Here is a 23,458-nt window from a genome sequence, read left to right as displayed (position 1 = left end):
GGCAGCAAGGTTTGATATGCAGTGATATGACATGTTTGAGCAATGGTTAGTGATGAGCAGTGGTCTGTTTGAGCAGTGACACGCAGTGATCAATTTGAATAGTGTTGGAATAGTGTTGTGTAGTGTAAGTTGGAACAGTGTTGCAGTGTTGTGTCGGATATACACATTGAGCAGTATAGCGTTACCTTCTATACACCATTCTTATATTTAGAGCATAGGGGATCCAGTCTAAAAATTGTGAAACGTGGTTCACCGACTCTTCAGTGTGGTAGGGTGGTGTAAGGAAGGTGATTGCAGTCACCTTCAAGGTTATGCCTGAGAACACTTCAGGGCGACATGGTGGTGCTAGGGTAGGTTAGAGCTTGTAGCAAGGCGTTCATGTGTCCTTTTAGTGGGTGCTGATATAACACAGGGCATTGGTGTGTCCTTTCAATGGGTGCTGATAAAATTCATGGCGTTGGTGCATCCTTCAAGTTGGTGCTTGTAAACCAGGGGGTTGGAGCCTCCTTCAGTTGGAGCTGAAAACTTTATGTAATTATTTTCTTTTAAAAGAAGAGAAGACAATTACTAAGAAGCATTCTTTGGTATTTGACCTGGAGATGGTTTTCCACCTAAAAATCTCTATGTCTATTGTCTCTATTTTGTGCATTGTTGTATGGCGTTGTTTATTGTTTTTGATCTCCAATACTAAATAATAATAATATTGCTGAAGATTAATTAATGCTTTAAAAAAGATTAATAAAGTGCTAATTGCTAAGAAATATTGATTCAACCCCCTTCTTAGTATTTCCAACAATTGATGCAAATAGAGATCTCGATTATCGCCGACTTTCTAGGGTGCTTAATTCTTGTAAATTTCCAACCATAGCAGAGCAATCAAGACGTTCTTGCAACCAACGAGACCTTCTTGCAATCGAGATGAGAGAAGTACGTGTGAATGCTCCTTTACCGTGCAATAATTTTACATGTTTCTTAAGAAAAACTAGTCACAAAAGAATACACTGAGCCATGTGACATTGTGGATTGAGAGCGTTCAAGGAAACATGAGCAACACCTAGACCTAATAAGCCTTCCAAATCTAATGCACAATTTCTACTCTTATTTTTAACGCAGAAAAATCTGAGCTAGGTCCCTTACACACTCGAGAGGACTACTCAACATAATATTTGAGGTAGAATGCATGATGCAAAAAAGCTGATGGTGAGTGGAGCCGAAACAGGACCATCGAGCAGAGGAGAAGGCATTTCTGTGCACTAAACAATGGCAAGGTTTTAGTTTCATGTTGGTAGATTCACAATCGTTACGCAGAATGCGTTGGTGCCAATGCCCCAGTTTACTTGGTTGTTGCTATGGAATACTTAGCTGCAGAGGTGTTGGAGTTGGATAGAAGCAATTGGAGACCATTGGTTCTTCCATAAAGGGAACATAAATCTTCTTTGACAAAGGCAACAAGTGTTTTGTGCAATTGCAGAGAAATGCTTAGAATAACATTTTGTGTTGACAACTAAAATGTTCACTAAGCACCTCAAAACCAATACAGTTGGTTAGAGTGTGGTGTAGGTGTAGGATGTCACAGATATAGAAATGGTCTGGTGTAGGAATGACATACACAGAAAGGCCACAAGAACTAGTGACTCAAACATAAGCAGGGTAGGAATTCACCCACTTGGATCCCATGATGAGCGAGTAGTCAGATGGATACTTGCCTTGCATCATGTGCTCTGAGCTAGATAGAGCCTAAACATGTATATTGGGTTTCTCCCAAACATGTGAGACTATTAATCATGGATTAAGATATACTGTTGGAGATGTGAGACTTCGTGGATACAATGACGCTGATTGGGCCATAAATGTTGTTGACAAGAAGAGCACATCTGAGTGTTGTTTTAGCTTTGCCATGATTTCTTGGACATGCAAAAAATAGATTTCTGTTTCTTTGAGTACAAGAGGGACTGATTATATTGTTGCTAGCATGGCTAGCTATGAGGAAGCATGGTTGGGAAAACTTTTTGGAGAGCTATTTGAGCATGTGTTGGGAACGACTATAATATATTGTGATATTAAGATTGGGATTCAAATTTTAGAGAATCTCGTGTTTCATGACTGGTCCATGCATTTTGAGATTAGATATCACTATATTCGGGATATGGTGCAGAGGGAGCAGTGAGGCTTCGACAGTAATTTGTTGTGGAATTGAAGTAGTGAGGCCTCAACAAATGAGCAAGTTGCTGACATTCTCACCAAGCCTTTGCCAAAAGGGATGTTCGTGGTCCTCAGAGAGTAGCTTGGGCTGGTGGAGGTGACCCTTCTAGTACGTGGTCACGACTGATCGAGAACATTGAGCTATGCTCTTCCCCCCAGCTTGAGCTCCCAAGAGGGGAATGGAGCCAAAGAGCTCCTGGGGTTGAGGGAACTCATGGACAATAAGATAGTTGTGATCCTTACCTCTCATGGTAAGTATTATATTGCCTATTATCCTAGTAGGATGTGTCTGATTCTTACCTATGGTAAGTGGTATCTCCCTTACTGTCGATTATACCCCAGTATGCATCTTACCCACAAGCTGGGCTTGTTGGGATTGCCTCCCATCTGGCCAATGGGTGAGGAGAGACTTGGGCGTGTGTGACCCTTACCACTGGTAAGTTAGGTATCCTCCCCAAGTTAAAGGATGTGGGTGTTCTACCACTTGATTCTTGAGGGCCAAGTTGGGAAGATCAACAGACAATAGGATAGCTCTGATCCTTACCTCTCATGGTAAGTGGTATCTTCCCTATTGTCAAGATCAACGAACAATAGAGTAGTTGCGATTGTTAGCTCATGGTAAGTAGTATCTTGCCTATTGTCATTAGATATATGGTGGCAGGTTGGTCTCCCCTATGATTCTTCTTCTTTAGATCGAGACATCATTGTTCAGTTGATATGGAGACTAGTAGGGTTTGGAGGATCTTTGTGGTGAATCAATCTCCTCTACCATCGATTGTGGATTATTCTTTTTTTAAGAGACGAGATGAGATGAGGGAGACATGATGCATCAGACATGTACATCCGAGATGAGAGTTATGATGCAGATGGAAATTCCTCCCTAGCTGAGAGGGACTATTGAAAATTGGGACAACTATGGGACACATTTATCCATAGCAATGTTGCACGAAGCGGGAGCGAAGCGGAAGCGTCATTTTCCAAAAATCTAGGAAGCGAAGCGTCCGCGGAAGCGTCTGCTATATATATATATATATTTTTTATATTTTTTTGCATTTATACTCAAAACAAACATCCCAAATACCAAATTAATTGTAGAAGACATGAAAACATGCATATTTTTGCATATATGTTTTTGGGTCGGAAGTCACTTTTAGTAGACTTATATATATATTTTTTCGTTTATATGGCTATTTAGTTTAGATAGATTTACATTCAGATTACAAGCCACTAATTTTAGATTATATAATTTTTTTGAATAATTGTGATGAATCAACTTATATTGGAGAATAGCAGTGAGTGATAACAATCTCTCAGTCTCCCTACTTATTTCACAACTTAATTATAATATATTTTCTCACTATGAAATTATAAATCTCCCCTTCTTTAAACTAAAACCTAAAAAGAAAATGCTTCTGTTTTATATAATCAGTTATTCTATATATATAGAGTTATTTATTCTTTGGAAAAAATTGTAAAATGTATAATTTATATAATTTAGGTGGGCTAAAGACATTCTAAGGTGTTAAATTTATATATGAAAGTAATAGGTAAAGTTTTCAGAATTTTCATTTTTTAGAAAATAAAAATTGTGAATGTTCTAGATATAATAATATAAATATTGTTTGTCATATACTTTCATATATTTTGGTTATCATCTATTTATTACTAAATATTATGATTACTATAAAACTTTTGTTCTATTTCTTATTTTTAAGTCTGATCAAAATTCTCAATATTTTGATTACCATTTACTTATCACTAAATATTATGATTATGGCGATTTAATTTATATAATTATACTATTTATCTACTAAAAAAACATATTAAAATCGTAATCTATATGGTCAGATCACAGCAAAAACCCAGAACATAGAAGTTAAACTAACCCGTATTCCTGATTATTATCTCAAACGCTAAACTGTGAAATCCGATATTTAAGACTAAGTTAAATAAAAAAGAAAATTGAAACTCTCTGTAAGTCTGAAACACTAACAGATAAAGTCGGCGAGATTTAATCCATTGGAAAAACGTCCAGTCGGTCGACGGTTGGGAAAATCAATCCCGTAAGGATGACGGTCTGCTCTAGCAATCGAAGCGAGAGACGTCTAATGATTCCATCACCTGAATTGCATGGTGTTGTGAAATTGGAATATTTTTTGAGTTATTGAATATAATTACCGAAAGCGAATTGTCAGAAGGGCAGAGAACAGAGTGGAGGAGAAGAAGGCAGAGTAGTATATCGAATCGGCTTCCAATGCTGACCATGGATCCCCAACTGATCTGCCTGCCAATGGAAAATGTCCGTGCTATATATCAATGGAATGGCGTGTAGTTATACTACTCCTGCTTTGATTGCATTTCACGACTCTTGGCTAGCTGATCTTTCACGGCTCGTGAAGCGTGCGCTTCCGGGCCCGAAGCGTGGCGCTTCCGGATGCCCGAAGCGCCCTCCGAAGCGCGGATCTGGGGCAACGCAACCCAATTTCCAGGAATCGTTTCAAAAATCCGGAATCGCGCTTCATGAAAACTGGAATCGCGCTTCGCCTGGAGGTTCCGGAACGCTTCCGTACGGGACGCGATTCCGGCCTAGGATCCGGGGGGGGGGGGCGATTCCTGCAACATTGATCCATAGGAACCTAACTAACCCAAAGACGCCCATCTTGCCTCAAACGGAAAATTCAAATTAGACAAAAGAATTATTATTGTTGATAAATTTGACACTTGGGCAAGTAATCATAAAAGCATTTGGAAATATATTTAAATATTAAAATGAGCAAATTCAAATTTGTGTTTTACCCTCCAAAAGATTACAAGTTGGCCTCACAATGGTTTAAGTCAGTCTACTCAAAGGTGGTGACCCTTCGCTCAAGGCATCAACTATAAATACCATTCAATCTTCCTCCATTGGATACAATCAAGTCTCTTGGAAATCTCTCGAATCCACTTGCACTTTTCCTCCTCTGCGTTACATTCTAGGTGAGCCTCTCGCTCTAGAGAAAATTGCCTCCCCCACTTTTGTTTCTTCACCTCTCCCTTGGGCTTATTTTATAGTCCACAATAATTAATTGACTTAAATTATTGTACTTTTCCTAAGTTAGTCTTTGTAAAGAAGACAAATCACTTACTCCATCAGGCAAGCAACTAAAGAGGCAATAAATCATCTCCAACAGTCTAAGACACCAAGCCTATGCAGAAGACCTTTTGATGCTACCACAAGCTTCAACACTCCCTCCTAGCAAGGAAAGGATTCTCCACTAGCCCCAACTTGTCTCTCTACTTCACAAAGTTTCCTCTCACTAGAGGCTTAGTGAAAATATCTACCACTTTCTCCTTCATGGAAATGTACTGCAATCTTACAACACCTCTTTGAACTCAGTCTCTGATGAACTAATATTTGATCTCAATATGCTTGGACCATTCATGAAACATAGGATTCCTAAAGAGCTCAATGCAACTCTGATTGTCACAATGAACCACTAATGGCCGCATTTATTGACCAAATAGTCCTACAAGCATCTTGCGAAGCAATATTGCCTCACAACTCGCCATAATCACTCCCACATACTCTGCCTCTGCTGAACTAAGTGCCATTAGTTGCTACTTTTTGCTGTACCATGAGATCATGGCCTATCCAAAGTTGAAAAAACATCTAGACATGGATTTTCTGTCTCTATCGCTCCTAGCCCAATCTGAATCTATGTATGACTGCAACTCCACTTCACCAACTGCGACATATATGTTGTACAATATCCACTGTACCTTGTAGGTAACTTCAACACACTGAATGAACTTGTCTCAGCTCCACCATGAACTCGCTGGGTGTGTTCACAGCAAAACAAATATGCAGCTAGGTGTTGACCAAATACATCAAGGAACCTATCTACTACCTATAGAGTGTGGGATCCGCCAACTCACTATCAAGTTAGTGATCATTGGTGTAGACATAGGTTTGCAATCATTTGTCCTAAACCTCGTCAAAGATCGCAACCCCACCCTAGGAAAATCTCCCTTGGCTACTGCCACACTTCCAATCTCAAAAAGTAATACCTCAAGTCGATGTCCATCTTGAATTCCGAAGCAAGGTCCTCCTTGCACATCCCTATGAGATTCTCCGATCTCGTCAAGAAAAGATCGTCAACATAGAGTACCAAGATTAGCGGCTCACACTTAACAATTACATAGTTCAAGTTGGAGTCCACCTCACTCTTGGTGAAGCCCAAACCAAGAAGATATCCATCGATGGAGGCATACTATGCGTACGAAGCCTGCTTCACCCCATAAAGTGCCTTCTTCAACCCACATACATGAGACTCTTTCCCATGCACCTCAAAGTACTAAGGCTGCTCAATAGACATCCCCTCCTCAATCACCCCGTTGGGGAAAGAAATCTTCACATCCATCTGATGTATCCTCAACCCCATCTTTGAAGCAATGGACATGACTGCTCTAACAGATGCATATATGGAAATAGGCGTGATTGTCTCCTTGTAATCCACTCCCTCTTGCCATGAACCTCACTTTGTACTTCTCGACACTGCCATCAGCTGCATGCTTGATCTTGAAGATCCATCGAGAAGTGACCACAAACTTTTCTTCTAGACTTGGAACTATGTCCCATTTATCCTTTCTCATGATGGAGCTATACTCTTCCAACATGGCATCCCTTTAGACCTGCACGTCTGCAACATCCTCAAAAGTGGAAGGATTGAACTCACTGATGTTGCTAGACAAGACCAATCAAATGGAAATCTTCCTGGTGGTTTGCTCTTCCTGAATGTGCTGCTAGGAGCCTCCACATGCTCCTCAATATCTCTCAAGGTTTGTTCGGCCCATCTTGGCCTCCTGGTAGAGCTCGAAGGAACATCTCGCTCCTCCTCTAGATCTACAAGATTTGTCCTTGTTGTTGGTGCTATTGGTCCATGCACAAGCCTCAGGAGCTTCATGCTCATGATCCTCTATCCTTGCTGGCTCTCTCTCATGAGACCTAAAGTTCCTTCCCCTGTCAAATTTGACATCCTGATTGACGATAAGTCTCCATTGTCCTGGATTATAGGCTCGGTAGGCCTTTGATACCTCATTGTAGCTGACAAATATGCCCTTTTTTGACAATGGCTCTGACTTAGGCCTTTTCTCTATAAGAGTGTGAACATAAACTAAACTATCAAAGATGAATAGATGACTTACCTTTGGCTTCACTCATGTGAAAATTTTCTCAAGAGTCATATCCTCCAACACTTTGTGAGGACTCCTATTTGTAGATACATAACTATATTGCAGGCCTCTGCCTACAAAAACATAGGCAGTGCTTCACTCATGTGAATTTTTTTTTCAAGAGTCATATCCTCCAACACTTTGTGAGGACTATTTTGTAGATACACAACTGTATTGCAAGCCTCAACCCACAAAAAATAATTCTTGGTCATACATCATTTCCTTCACTGTCTCCATTATGGTTTTGTTTGTCCTTTCGGTAATCCCATTTTGCCAAGGGTTGTAAGGTACTGTGAGCTCCTTCTTGATCGCTGCTTCGCTACAAAAATCTTGGAATTCATTGGAAGTATACTTGGCCCAATTATCTGAGCTCAACACCTTAATCCTCTTGTCCGTTTGGTTCTCCACGAGAGCTTTAAACTCCTGAAACCAGTGAAAGACCTCACCTTTGGTCTTTAGGAAGTAGATCCAAGTCTTCCTGGCAAAATTATCTATGAATGTTGCAAAGTACAATGACCCTATGATTAATTCAACTGATATAGGACCATAAATGTTTGAATCTAAGTTGCAGGAAACGTGGGTTAAGGGTCTGTTTTCGGCCGGAAATGAAACGGAAACGAGGAAACTCATACCGTATGGACCGGAAACTCGTTTCCAGTCGTATTGGGCCGTTTCTCGAGGCGGAAACGTGGTTAGTATGACCGGAAACGAGTTTCTAGGCCATATGACAGAGTTTCCTCATGTAACTTGACTTTTCTTGTTTTTTTTTTTATTATTATTTTGTCTTCTAATTTTTTATTAAGCGACTAAAGTGACCCTCGCCTCATTCTCTCATCACACAATTGAGCAAGTCATTTCTCTTCGAGACTGGTGATTTCAACAAAGGAGAAGAGAGGAAGGGAGAAGTCGTTTCAGCTAGGGCATTTTCAACAGTGAGCAAAGGAGATTTTAGCAGCAAGAGAAGGAGATTTCAGCAGCAAGAGAAAGAGATTTCAACTGCAGATTTGGAGTGCAGAATCTGGCTTTCTTGGCTTTTGGCTCACCTACAACCATATTTCTCTTGTCTTTTCTGGCATTGTGGGGTAGCTTCAACTACAAAAAATTAATTTAGGTAAGCAACATTCATTTTCTTAGTTTTTTCCTACTATTTCTTCAATTTTTCGAGCGTTTATGCTGCCAAAAATATGAAAAACGTTTCTTATTTACAGATTTGTTTTATTTATTTATTTTTGCAGCAATGGCTTCCAACCAAAGTGTAGCTGCAAGTTCAAGCCCCATGGCCAACCCAAGGGCAGAACATTATCCTCTTTAGAGGCATGTTCAGAAGCTTCAAAAATGTGGAGGTGGTGGCTCATGGGAATGGCGATGCAATCTTTGCAATAATTCGTAAAAGGGCTCCTACTCAAGAGTGAAGGCACATATTTTGCATGGAGGAGGACAGGGGGTTGTGGGTTCCACAAAAACAACAGACCCATTGGCAAGGAGGGTATATCAAAGAGAGAAAGATAAGGCATATGTTATTAAGAGAAGGCATGATGAGCTTAGTCAAGCTACTCCTCAAGCTCCATCTAACATTGAGCCAAGTATTGTAGTTGAAGCAAGAAAGAGGAGAGCCGGTGCCACTCAACAACATGAACAACCAGCGCCCAAAAATACCAGAGGGGCATCCCCTTCAGTTCAGGATAACAGGATTGCTAAATTGGTGAATTTGCAAGCGAGAGAAGAAATTGATTCCAGAGTGGCTAGGTGCATTTATGCATGTGGTATCCCATTCAATGTTGTTCGGTCTTCTTACTGGCAAGATATGATAAGGGCAATTAACAAAGCTCCTCAAGGGTACAAGGGGCCCAACTATGAGAAAGTTAGAACTCAGCTTCTCAAAAATGAGAAGGAGCTTGTGGAGGATATTTTATCACCAATTCATTCTTCCTGGAGTAACTCTGGGGTTACCATAGTCTCATATGGATGGATAGATACAATGCGCAAACCATTGATAAATATCATTGCCACTTCTCCCAAAGGAACAATGTTTCTATGGTGGTGAGTCAACTTTGGATTGAGTGAAGACAAGCAGATTTAGAGTGGGGATAAATGGTGCGTAGATTGTGCCTTGATGAAGATTGGTGGAGCAAGATAGATTTCTTGCTAAAGTTCACAACCCTTGTATTTGAGCTTCTTTGGAGTGCTGACACTGACCAACCTTTCTTAGGAGAGGTATATGATGGCATGGATTCCATGTTTGAGAAAACTATGGAAATAATTTCGCAAGAGTCTCCATAACTTTTGTTTGTTGATGATCATTTTGCTGGTTTAGTCAAGAAAATCATTGTCCATAGGTGGAACTGTGGAACAATTTCAACGCTCAATTGCACACTTTAACACATGCCTTGAACCCCAAATTTTATGATGAGGAGCTTATTGCTCAAAGCAATGGGAAGAGGAAGGCACCCCATAAGGATAGAGAGGTGGCTAATGGGGTGAAAAAAACCCCTATGAGAGTGTTTCCTACTCATCTACACAAGAAGGTAAAGGAAGAATTTGCTAGTTTTGCTGCAGGAATAGATGATTATGCAGATATATTAGCTTTGGAGGAGAGAAGCACCATGAATCCAGTTAGGTGGTGGATTTGTCATGGAGAAAATGGTGTACATTTGCAAAACCTTTCCATTCGTATTCTTGCACAAGTGGCAAGCTCTTCATCAACGTAAAGGAATTGGAGCACTTATGGTTTTATTCATTTTGTGAAGCGCAATAGGTTGGGCTCACAAAAGGCAGAGGATCTTGTTTATGTGCCCTCCAATCTTCGCCTTGCATCTCGCAGGGGTCCAGAATACAACAGTGGCCCTTCTAAAGAATGGGATGTGGATGCAGAAGGTCCTCATTTGGATCTCTCTCTTGCTGCCCTGAATATTGAGGTCCAGCCTAGAAGTGGAATTGGCCCATCATCTTCTTCAGCGCTGACATCCACTGTTGAGCTTATGCTTCTATTTTTGATGAGGATTATGATGATGAGGATTATTCTTTTGTCTCTCTAGTTCTTGTAGCCTTATAGTCTTTATTGTACTTGCAACCTCATATATATAATAAAGGTTGATTTTGAGTTTTGGATATATAATAAAGGTTGCTTTTGGATATTCCGATATTGTTATTTTCATTATGTGATCATTCATGAGTAAATGTGATGTAAATTAAATCATAATGTTTAAACTTTAAATGTAATAAATTATAATGTATCATGTATGCTTTATGATTGCACAAAACATTTCTTAAATGTCCTCAATTCTAAAATTTCGTACCCGTGCCCGTCTCGGAAACTCGTATCTGTGCCCGTTTCGGAAACTCGTACCTGTTTCCCTATTTCGTTAAACTTAGGTTTGAATGCACCAAGTCCACATCCTTTGACTTGGTCTCGCTGTGAGCAAACACAAATTTGGCCTGCTCACCAAGCGCACACCCGTTGCACACTCCCTCTTGCACCACCCTGATCTTTGGAAAAACTGTAAATATTCTTCGTAAGCACACCCGTTGCACACTCCCTCTTGCACCACCCTGATCTTCGGAAAAACTGTAAATATTTTTCGTAACATAGGAAGAGACTTGTAGTGTAGGTGTTCGATCCTACTGTGCCAAATGTCGCTTTGGCTATCACTCTCATGTATGAGAGCCTTCACAGCCAGTTCCGTCAATAGATAGAGATTTTTCTCCCTTAACCTAATTACTCACCTCTTGCTTGGATTAGCTCTTTTCGACCCAATAACCACATCACCTTCCATGAAGCTGACATCTAGTCCTTTGCCCTCCCATGGATGAAACTGGTAGGAGGTTCATTCACCTCCCTGATTCCTCGCAAGTCCATATGATACTCATTTCTATCAATGCCCTCTGCTGCTTACGTGATATTATCACCAAGATCCACATGTATATCTCTAGGCTCCTTGGTCATGTTGGTGAAAATGTCTCAATATCTCGTCATGTGACAAGATACGCCACTGTCCACAAACCAGACACTTGTCGTGACAATTCTAGAAAGGCATAATACCAAGGCGAAGTTCCTCTCGAATTTTCTCAGCCAACTCATCCATCTGTGTAATGATTGCCATAACTGTCTTTGCCTTGGACATTGACTGACAAAATGGCTGAGCTTGTGACATGCAAATCTCCTCTTTCTCCTCACCACTCTTTCACTGTCCTCTAGTTAATGGAATTCTTGCGAATCTCCTTCTGTATGAAATCATCCCATAACTAGCTCCAATCACAAAGTTGTTGGCTAGCTAGGTTTTCGTTCACAAAGGTGGTCCAATGCTTGGCGCATCCTTTCAAAGCCACTTTTACAATCTCTAAATCATTCACAATGTCCCCAATAGTTGAAAGCTCATGATGGATCCTTGTGAGTTAAGATGATATAGTCTCTAATTTGTCCATCTTGATGTTGTTTAATTTTTCACACAACATTTTTTTGTTTTCATTTGTACTTTGATAAACACTGTTCAGTGTTTAGGGATACCCATATTTGACATGCTGTATCCTTCTTTGATATGTGAGGAATTATATGATCCGTCACACCATCCAAAATTATACACATTGCTTTCAAATCCTTCTAATTGTGATCAATTGCTTGGTTTGGATCTGAAGGAACCTGGATATCTGTGTTCACAAAATCTCAGAAACCATTCTTTTTAAAACTATGGTGATTTGCTCCTCCCAAGGATTGATGTTAGCAGCCCCATCAAACTTGTCTTCGTATCTCAAACTACTCAGTGATGCCATCTCGCAAATTGACCTCGTAACTTGGCGCAAAACCCTAGCTGCAAAATTTAATATAATTCCGCTGTTGTAAAAAGAGGAAATTTACAGTTGCAAACCCTAGTGATCTTAGCTCTCTCTTTCAGAGTTCTCTAATACCTGTCCACATTTATTTTCTCGCAACAATTATCTATTCCCATAAATTTATTTTATTATCCAAATCAATTATGAATTGTTGAAGAGGAAAATCACTGGTATTATAACTTCTAGAAATTTATATATGTGGCAGAAATAAAATTAGAGAGAGATCAATCACACATTACAACAAATAAACACCAACAACAATTTTGCTTGATTAATTAATCACATGTTAATCAGGGTTCGACCCATAGAGATGGGACCAATACACAAACGATGCTGTGTGTGTGGATGAGGATATACAACCAGATGGCCTTATTGAGCTACCTACAATTGCTATGGATGAGCAAGAGCCTCAAGATGAGAGTGATCCCTACTTGGAGAGCATGCTAATTGAAGATCCGAGTGATGTTGATGACATTGCTTGAGGAAGCTATTGTTCACTATTAGATATTTTTATTTTAGTATTTTAAAATTTCCCAGTTCTTGTTTGGAGATGCCTTAAGACAAATTTTGAATGTAGGATGACGATGAACATATATCATGATTCTTATTAATAAGTAAACTGCAATTTGCACTTGATATCTAACTAGAAATTTTGAAATTTCATTGTGAATGTTGAATGTTCAATGATGTGCATGTTTAAATATTAAAAGTTTAAATCATAAATATTTTAGTTTTCTTGTTTAAAGTTGAAAAACATACAAATTCATATATATTATAATTTATAAAATATAATATATATATTTAAATTATATTATACCCCCGACGAACCCACGCACCCTGTTTCGTAAAATGACTTACCCGTCCCCATCCCGCACCCGTACCCGTCCCCGAACCCACGTTTCCTGGCAACATAGATTATTCTCCAGCAAGGTTTACAAATCAATAATTTGTCTAGAAATCTATGCCAACAAGAAGTCAAATTACCAGACAAATCTTGTCAAACTCCGGCAAATCAAGGCTAGTTAGTAAAACTGTCCAAAATAGTCAAAAGTCAACACTGGTCAAATTGGCCAAAATCTGCGTCAAATAGCCTGGTCAAACTTGAACCTGCGATCAGCTCTGCGGCTCCTGCGGTTAAATTTGGCCTCCTGCAGCTCGGTCAACTATGGTAAAACTTGACCTCCTGTGGCTTGGTCAACTATGTTCAAACTCTACCTCTTGCAGCTCGGTCAACTGTGGCCAAACTCGACTTTCTGCAGCTTGGTCAACTGCGGTCAAACTCGACCCAAAACAGACTTCCTGCAGCTTCATTAAACATTGTCAAATTGACCTGCTGCTTCTAGGTCAAACTCCAGTCAACTCAGCCTCTTTCTAACACACTTGCCACTGCTCTAGGAGAGAGATGTGATGAATGAATTTAGCAAAATGAAGTGTCACGTCATACATATATATATATATATATATCTATATATATATATATATCTATATATATATATATTGTTCGAATGGGTGTGAATTGCTCAAGGGAAACAACCTTTCATGGTGGGGCCGACTTATCCTTTTGAGCCTACATGATGCTCCAAAATAAAATAAAATAATTTTTATTTAATTTCTCTTAGGCTGACTTGGAGATTGTCTTTAGCAAGGCAGGAATATCTCCCGATGCTACACAAAAAGTCAACACCATTCACCTCAACATCCAACACAAAAACTCAGATCTGTCCAAAGGTAAACTCGGCTCTCTCCCAACACTTATCTCTGTGTTGTACTGCTGATTTTGCTTGCTGTTTTGTTCTTTATCAATACTTTCCTCCACTTGGCTCTAATACCATGTAGAAATTCGGTGTGTAGACTCACCCCGGTTTCAAGTTTAGTGATTTCTCATTAGGTTTAATGCCCAACCCACATTTAATATTCTGCTGTCATAAACACAAATATTTTTACAAATTGACACACATAGAATCTACTTCTACTTTTTCACTTTTGCTGAGATAAAACACAAACATTCACACAAAAAATTGACATAGCTGTTTTTGGTCAAATGATCCTGGAAAAAACCCCAAGGGAAAACTAGTGAAAGAGGCGATATTTTTATTTCTTCTAAAAATTAATTACAGCAGTCAAATCAGCAATAAATGGAACTACCTTCCTTGGAAATCATGTCCATATTTCCCAGATATTCTTGCTGCCTCAGATCCTCGATTTCTGTGCCCAAGCTGCCTTGGAAACCATGCCCAGCTGCTTAGAAATTCGTGCTGCTCACTGTATTGACAGGCAGTAATAAATGCTGTACGAACTCGTCGATTTTTATGCCCAGCTTTCTTGAAATTCATGCCCACTTTGCCGCAAATTTTGTGCTGCCTCAAACTGTAATTAATGCAGAGAAACATCCTTGAATTTTGTGCCATTCTCCCTGAAATTTGTGCTGTAGCTGCTGTACAATTCTGGAATGTGTATCAATTTCAGTGCTGTGCTTGCTCAGAAATTTGTGCCCTTTTGTTGCTGCTGTACGGATGCTCTCTCTTTCCTCGGCTCAGCTCCTCTTGTGTGTGCTCTCTCCTTTTCTCCAAAACTTATCAAGAAAATTGGTGTCTCTTCGCCTTCCTTGACTTGTTATCTTCTCATAAATAAACCCTAAGATACAGAGATTTAATCTTGGGCATTGAGATTGAGGGTGGAGATATAATCTCTCATTGACCCACTTAAGTCACTTAGTCGTTAATATTCATAAAATCAATTTATCCTGTCAACACCTTTTTCATTAATTAGACCAAAAAATCACTTTATGAATTTAATGTTGATAAAGTCATTTTAACTTTATTTCTCATAAAGTTAAATCAAGGGGTCATGTTGGAAACTTTTGCCTAGGCAAGATACCATGCCTTAGGAAACACTTGTCCTTGGTATACTTTTTATAACAGGCCCTCCAATGACTATTTGTTCATGATCAGATTCAAAATTTAAGCTAGATGTATTTTGTTCCAGCAGACCATATATATATATATACACACACACACACACATTTACAATGCTTTGTTTACTCTTCTAAGGCCAGTGTACCACCTTCTTGCTGGGTATTCTGCTCTGCCACTGACAAAATTTGCAAGCTGCATCTTGAATTAATGATAATTGAATTCATGGTCTCCTTTTCAAAATACCACAAGATCAGTTTTGTGTAATCCGAGCAAAGGATGGAACCACTCAAACAGCAAGCAGCGCAATTGTTTGTTTCGATAGCTTTCCTGCCAAGTTTAGAGCTTCAGGAAGGACGTTGATATGCATGTACTGAAGGTGGTATATCCTGTTATTTGCCAAAAGGAACAACAATCTTCGCACTACCATTGAGATCGGCAGTTATTAACCAGCTGATGTGACCTTCATTGATACTTATTCCAGTTTTCATGTAGAGACCCATCTTCTGCACCAGCTAGAGGACTACTCAATTTTCAAACTGGGTAGGCTCACCTACAGGAATTTTGCTGCAGAGAGGAATACAGTGTTGATATTTTTATGCCAATACTTACATTTGATGGATCCTTTTATTTTATCCAAGACCGCAGTTTCTTACCAGAGATAACTGTCAATCGCTCTGAGACTGCATTTGCACTTCCCTTATGCAATGAATGCAACAGAGGGGCACTAGGTCCATTGTCTGCTGCTGATGGAAACAGGCTGTGATACCTTTCCTGTAGGTAGGAGGCTCTTCAACTGACTGACTGATAATGTGTAACAGCACTCTTTCATTCATAAAAATCTTCCTTCCTACCCTCAAGAGAAGTAAGCAAGCTGCCAATGAGATGAGCGCCCCTTGTTAGCTTGGCGGAAATATGTTGCGTTAAAAACATTCTTTTTGGGGCCCATAAAAGTGTGCCCTACCCCTTGTTTTTATTGTTGAAACATATTCGATTTGCATGAAAGTTGTGAGAACCCACAAAAGATTTGTGCCCCTCACCTTTAGAGGAAATACGTTACAAGAGAGCGCCAATGGAAGCAGTTCAATTGTCAATAACTACTCTGTAGGAAGATAGTTTAATCATTTCTTTAGCTGTCTACTGTTCTGAATTTTGAAGGCATTTTCTTGAATGCCCAGCATGAAAACATTCTCTTTAATGTCCTGTAACATATATTTCCGTGGAATTCTTTGTAATTCATGGGGCTTGTAGTATGAAATCTCTTCATAATGACTCTTGTCTAGTTTATCTGCTTTGTTTATGTTATTGATCTCCATTGAGTACATACTTGACAGCTGATTTCTGTGTACAGACAGAACATTAGTGTACATGCTGTCAATTAGATATCTCAGCAATCTGTGAAAGATATGCATCAGACCAGTATTGCAGAGACATAAATAGAGCTCAACGGGTGTAACTTTTGTTGGATAGAAAATCGATTGTTGAATTGGGGGCATTGCAGTTTGTTATTGTTATATATCTGCTAAAATGTTGATATATTTTATATTTTGTTCTGGTAATTATACATGTCAGGAAATCTTTGTTTGTTTGCTTAAAGACCATTCAACTATCAACATTTGAGGTTTATGAGTTATTCTAGGTAGTTTGCATTTTCTAAAGGACAAAACACATTTTTTTCCTGGATTTGGCATTTATATTGCAAAGATATATTTGATAGAAATACATCTGCTTGTATACTTTCATTCTTGTAAGGATTTTTCCAAGAGTTCTTAGAGATGGAAAGTTAATTCATTTGTGGCATACCGTTATTGCTTATGTCCATAATGATTGAGCATCATGTGGGGATGCTAATGCAGAAATGAAAGAAATGGACCATTCAACTATCAACATTTGAGGTTTATGAGTTATTCTTGGTAGTTTGCATTTTCTAAAGGACAAAATACCTTTTTTTTCCTGGATTTGGCATTTATATTGCAATGATAAATTTGATAGAAATACATCTGCTTGTATACTTTCATTGTTGTAAGGATTATTCCAAGAGTACTTAGAGATGGAAAGTTAATCTATTTGTGGCATACCGTTATTGCTTGTGTCCATAATGATTGAGCATCATGTGGGGATGCTAATGCAGAAATGAAAGAAATGTTGTCTGTGGTGTTGCGGGACTTGCAGTTCAATTCTGCTGTAATCCACCAGGTCTGTGCTTTAAACATAATTTGCTATATCTTGAAGTCATCCATGTCAAAATCTCTCTCATGCCATTTTATCATTTGCTTGATGTGACTCTCGTACAATTATTCAGAGATAAGTTTTTCTTATCAATTTAAACATGTGTGTGTACAATAATGAGTTTCAACAAAATCAAACAGAGTTTTAGTGAAACAGTTGGCGTTTTGGATATTCTCTTTCAAATTTTGTCTGGTCTCACTTCTAATATCCCGTAGTCGAAAGTCAAGACTTCTTACCATTATCCTATGGTCGACTGATGACATTCAAATCTCAAGTAATCATGCAATATGAATTGTTTAAAACAATGTTGCAGACATCAGCATCGGGATAAATCGCTAAGGGTGTGGAAACCCAAAAATTAAGATACTCAAAAACTCGGTAAAAATTGGCAAACATTGGCTAGGCCAAAAAATCACGATTTTGTGATAAAATCGGGATGTTCGCAACACTGGTTTAAAAGAATGTCGCAAATATCGTTGATGGTCTGAAAACAAATTTATCAGAAATAAGCTGGAAAATATTTGAAATTATCGGAAAATATCAGTAAGAATAAACTTAGACCTGAAGAATTCTGAAACAATTGAACAAATTGTCAACATGAAAATCTCAGGAGAAATTGGAAATATTGGGAGAAATTGGAGATATTTGCGACAGTGGCTTAAAATAACTCTGATTTCTCTGTGATATAGGAGAATGCTATGTAGGCTACATTTAAATAAATAGACTTAACGTATTGTTTTGTCTGTAGCATTGGTTGTGAATTGTTGAGAACACAGTTGATAATTTTTTATAAGGTGAAGTATGTATCATGAAAATTGAGAGTCAAGTGAATTTCATTGATACAAGAATTCAGGTAAAATTTTCAGGTGTACAAGTGATTAAGATAATGGATATGGAAAAAGTGCTTCCTTCAACTTGGCCAGACAAAACCTATCCAGACAATAGACGATAGCCTCTTTTATTCTCAAACAGCAGACGGACTCGGCTTCCTTTGGAAGATAGATGCTCGACGTCCTTCTTCTCTTAGACAGAAAACACAGAACCAGAATTCTACTCGTTCTCTCTTGCTGCGGCTTCCTCACTTAGGCTTGTTGTCTTCACAAGATGGCTTGCTATGATGATGACCTCTCCATTGGTCTCTTCTATAAATATTTTTATCGTAGGTTAGTTAGGGAACCCTAGGTCCTTTAGGGCTTTAGCCACTCAACCCCTTAACAATAAATTAGAACAAAGAATTAATTAACTTGGGTCTCAATCCCACTACTTTGGGTCAAAACCCCAACCACTTGCGTAACTTGCCCAACCAACTTACTTTTGGTGGCTTTTAACCACTCGGAAATACCTTCTGAGCTATCCAAATTCGAACAAGGGGGGTGGAGTTAGATTTAATGGTTAAACAAACTCAGATTGGGCAGGGTGTGGTAGTGATTGGAAGAGTACCCCTAGATGTTGCTTTAGCTTGAGTTTGACATTTGTGTCGTGGTTTAGTTAGAAGTAAAAGTCAGTGGCACTAAATTCCGCTGAGGCAGAGTATATGGTAGCTAGTTAGGCCAGTTGTGAGGTCATTTTGCTTCACAAGTTGTTGGTGGGCTTATTTGGTCAGAAATTGAGGCCTACTATGATTTACTACGATAATCAGACTCACATCAAACTTAGGGAGAATCGAACTTTTCATCATAGGTCAAAACACATTGAGATCAAATATCACTTCATCCATGACTATGTTCAGAGAGGAGTAGTGCAACTTGAGTATATATCTTTTTATGAGCAGGTTGCCGACATTCTCGCCAAGTCCTTTCCAAGGGGCATGCATGTTTACTCTGGAGATGAGACAGGATGGTGAGAAACACTTAACTCGGTAAGGAGTGTTAGAAAAATCGTACCAAGGGCAAGAGTTTCCTAAGGCATGATGTCATGCCTAGGAAAAAGTGTCCAACATAATCCCTTGACTTTATGAGAAATAGAGTTAAAATGACTTTATGAGCATTAAAGTCATAAATTGACTTTTTGGTCTAATTAATGAAAAAGGTGATGAGGGGATAAAGTGACTTTATGAGTATTAAAGTCTAAGTGACCTAAGTGGGTCAATGAGAGATTATATCTCCACCATTGATCTCAATGGGTAAGATCAAATCTTAGCCATTGGATCTTAGGGTTTCCTTATGAGAAGACAAAAGGTCAAGGAAGGGGAAGAGACACCAATTCATTCTTCATGAGTTTTGAAGAAAAGAAGAGAGCACAAGAGGAGCCGTGTTGAAGAGAAAGGGAGCAATTCGTGCAACTGAGGAGAACTAGAGTAGTCCTTACATCAACTAAGAGAGGGCACAAGGCACAACTAAGGTGGGCTTTCGATCAAAAGGTACTTTATTCATTTTGCAATTGGGTGCTTATGCTTGTTTGTATTTGGGCATTTGATACAAAATATGGGATGAACTGGAAGGAGGGGTTTTGACAATGATGTTGTTCGATCCTAGTCCAGTGGGACTTCCCCTAATGGCCCTATGGGTATAGGAGGGGCACTACTTGGGAAGCACCGATTGACATAACTGAGGAGAACTAGAGTAGTCCTTACAACAACTAAGAGAGAGCACGAGGCACAACTAAGGTGGGATTTTGATTAAAAGATACTTTATTCATTTTGCAATTGGGTGCTTATGCTTGTTTGTATTTGGGCATTTGATACAGATTATGGGATGAATTGGAAGGAGGGGTTTTGACTATGATCTTGTTCTATCCTAGTCCAGTGGGACCTCCCCTAATGGCCTTATGGGTATAGGAGGGGCACTACTTGGAAAGCACCAATTGACATAATGTAGTTTTGTCTCTTCTCATGCCATACTACCTCTTTCTATCATACATTACAAGCCCTTATCTCACACCCACTCTTCCGTTTCAATTGACCGTTAGCTCTCTGGGATTTGGTACCCATTCATTGGCACACCTGGGTAGAGCCTGGAACTTTGCCATGGGAGGTTGATGCAGCTAAAAGAAATAGAAAGATCATATTATGACCAAAAAAAAGTCAATAGAAAGAATAAAAAAATGCAAAAGATGGTTGAGACAAACACATTAGCATGTGGGCAAAAACCTACATTGAACTCTACCTCACTTGATATGGCCATGACCCGGTTCCTAAGCATATGTTTTTCCATTACATCATAAAAAGGAATCATTGCATGGCCCAACCCCGATGAACAATAAATTGACTCATCATTAAGGGGTAATACAACTGCAATATCAATCAATGCAAACTCTGACCCTTTGTGCTATGAGTAGTAATACAAAGAGAAATCAAGCAAAAAGTAAAAGGCACACAAGAGGGGTGGAAAAACAAAGGCTGAGCTGGTAACTCATGCATCCACGATTGTTCCATTCTCACTTCTATACCCTTAGGATGTGTATCCCCATCATGTTGTTCCCTTTGACCATGGTACTTGGCCATGAGGTCTTATCCCCTCTATACCATCATTATCATTCACTGACACCTATCAAGTGAATGGTGGACCAAGGAAATGTTACTTCCCCTTAGGGGTTGAAAACACCTAATAGGGTTGTCCTTTAGCCACTCTTGCCTAGGGGTGAAACATCATTGCAAGCTCAAGACCCTGATTTTGGAAGGGAATCCTTGTTTGAAGCATTAAAATAGTCCATTACATTCAAGCATGGTTCACTGAGATGCAATAATGATTATTGTCCCTAATGACTTGTTGCGTTCACTAGAATCTATGTTGTGATTGTTAGGTGGTTCAACAGTCTAGGTCTAGGGCACCTTACCCGTATGTACCTAGGCCTCCAAAGAGGTATATTGGCACTCATAGGTGAGGTGTTGAGATCCTTGGGCCTCCAAGCAACAATAGTACATCCACATGACCCTAGGCACCTCCTGCACCCAGGACGTTCTGCCACTTTTCACTGGATTTGATGGTTCACTTGGACCCAACATGCCCCCAGGCCGACCTTAGCACCATACGAGGTATAACAACTGACCTAGGTCCCAAATGAGGATGGTTTCGCCTTCAAAGACTTGGGACTGCTAGAAGCACTTCAAAATCCCTCAATACTGGAACAAAGATGGACACTTTTCACATTTGGAAACCCATTGAGACCCCTTTGTGGTGTCCGAGATGGAGTTTGGGACTTGTTTCCGCCTTAATCCACACCTGGGATTATCATGGAGAAAGTCCTCAACTCCACTTGGTGTGGCCTTGGGGCAAGTTGCAATTTGGGGTTGTCACCCAATTCCAAACTCCATATAGGCTAACTCCTAGCGAACCCAAGGGGGGGTAGTCCCTAAAGAAGAAAACTAAGGCTTGATTAGTGTTGAGCTAAACAAGTTCTTGGAGTTAATATGATTTAAACCAATTTGCAATTCACCATTAACAAGATAGACCATCAATGTGCTTCAAAATAGAAAATGATTCCGCAAGTACATAAGCAATGTAAAGGTATGATCAATAAAGAAACTAGTGCCAATAATTCAAATAGATGCTTGCAAGAAAAGTAAAGTACTTGGAATTGAAGGCAAAGTACTTGAAAAGGAGATTTTTGAAATGAAAGGTGCTTGAAACAAAGTGCTTTGGAATAAGAATTTGCCAATTTGTAAACAAACTTGTAAAACGTAAGCAATAATATCTCAATCAAGTACGTAATGCAAATGTAGGGTGTGATGAATTGCCTCTTGATTGATTGTATGATTAGTTTGGTTGTCTTTTGAGTTAGTGTAAGTTAGAGAGAGATTGCGCCTAATCTAATGTGAATATTTTCCTCCAAGCCTTTGTTCTAGCAAAGATAAGGATAGTTGCAAGGAGATCCAACACGGGGAAGCTTCACTTCAATGAGTACCCGCCTGATTTCACAAGTCATCCCACTCGCAAGTAGATCCAACATTGGGTCTCCCCAACTTGATTTGGCAAGTCGAATGTTACAGTCTCCAAACTCAGAAAAAGAGATGGGTGAAAAGGGGCCCTATTAAACTATACAACTAGTTAAGCTGGAGGTCAATTTCTCTAAATGCAAAGGAAAACCCAAATCTAGTGGAATTTAGCAGGTTAAAAGTCTAAGCTGAACTAATTGCACAAATGAAATGAAAGGATTGTATGGACAAGAACAAATGAGTTAAACTATAATTGCATGAAGAAAAGGAAATGAATGGATTGCAATTAGTGTTGGTCTAATCTACTTCAGTTTTTAAATGACGAAGCAAACCATTTAATCAATCACATGAAGACCTTCCCCAAATGGGGAAGAGTGGGATTCCAAGGGGAAAAAGTGCCCAAGCTCCCAAGAGAAAATGTGTTTTTATTATATTACTTCCCTCTTATAAAATAAGGGATGAAAAGGAAGTCTTTTTGCTCTTTGGGAAAAACTTACAAATGTTTCCTTCAAAGGGGAATGGCACTTTTCACAAAAAAAATTGTTACAAAAGAGAGAGAGTGTAATGAACAAAGTTCGTATACTCTAAGGAATGCTTTGATACCAATGTAATGAACAAGGTTTGTATACACAACAATACTCTTCAGAATACTTTGAAGACAAAGACATCCATTCTAGGACAAGTAATTGTACATTGAATATTATAAAAGAATTGATGAGATGATTACAAATGAGGGTGAGGGCCTGCTTTTATACCTAGGCAGGTGCCCCTTCACAAACGAACATGTCCTTAGAACATGTCTTTTCAATACTAACTATTAGTTAGTTTAATCATTAATTATGATTATTATTGTTTACATTATTTTTATTGTTTTCTATAAATTATATTCATAACATTGTCTTCCTCTCCAGAAAGATTTGTCCTCAAAGCTTATTGATGTAAGGACGTGATCTCTTTCTTGTTTTTTTATGTGCTTTTTTCTATAGGTTTTTTTTTTTTTTTTTTTTTTTTTTTTTTTTTTTTATGTTAATTTTTCCTTTATATATATATATATCTGTTGATTTTTCCTTTTTTTTTTTGTTCTAAAATTTATTTTTTAAATGGCCAAAGAGCTTGACTGTGAAATGGAGAATCTCCAAGCTATGCAGCGAAACGCTTCAATTGTGACGACAACAATGTTGACAAAGGTCATGGTCAGAGGCTA

At 38.9% G+C, this 23,458-nt stretch overlaps 1 protein-coding gene across 2 annotated transcripts in view; it reads left to right on the top strand.

Annotated features, from left to right (window-relative positions):
- The window catches only part of ARP9 (actin-related protein 9), a 312,878-nt gene that overhangs the window by 89,305 nt on the left and 200,115 nt on the right, over nucleotides 1-23,458 (top strand). For both annotated transcript variants that reach the window (XM_089438961.1, XM_089438960.1), the window contains exon 9: nucleotides 17,284-17,348. In XM_089438961.1, the coding sequence (XP_089295087.1) occupies nucleotides 17,284-17,348 (65 nt within the window). The remainder of the gene's footprint in view (nucleotides 1-17,283; nucleotides 17,349-23,458) is intronic.

This window comes from Pinus tabuliformis, chromosome 9, assembly GCF_031772625.1.
Source record: "Pinus tabuliformis cultivar Carrire ecotype Pingquan chromosome 9, CPIR1, whole genome shotgun sequence".
Classification (NCBI taxonomy): domain Eukaryota; kingdom Viridiplantae; phylum Streptophyta; class Pinopsida; order Pinales; family Pinaceae; genus Pinus; species Pinus tabuliformis.
Note: the sequence above shows the minus strand (reverse complement) of the source record. Positions and strands in the feature narration are given on the sequence as shown.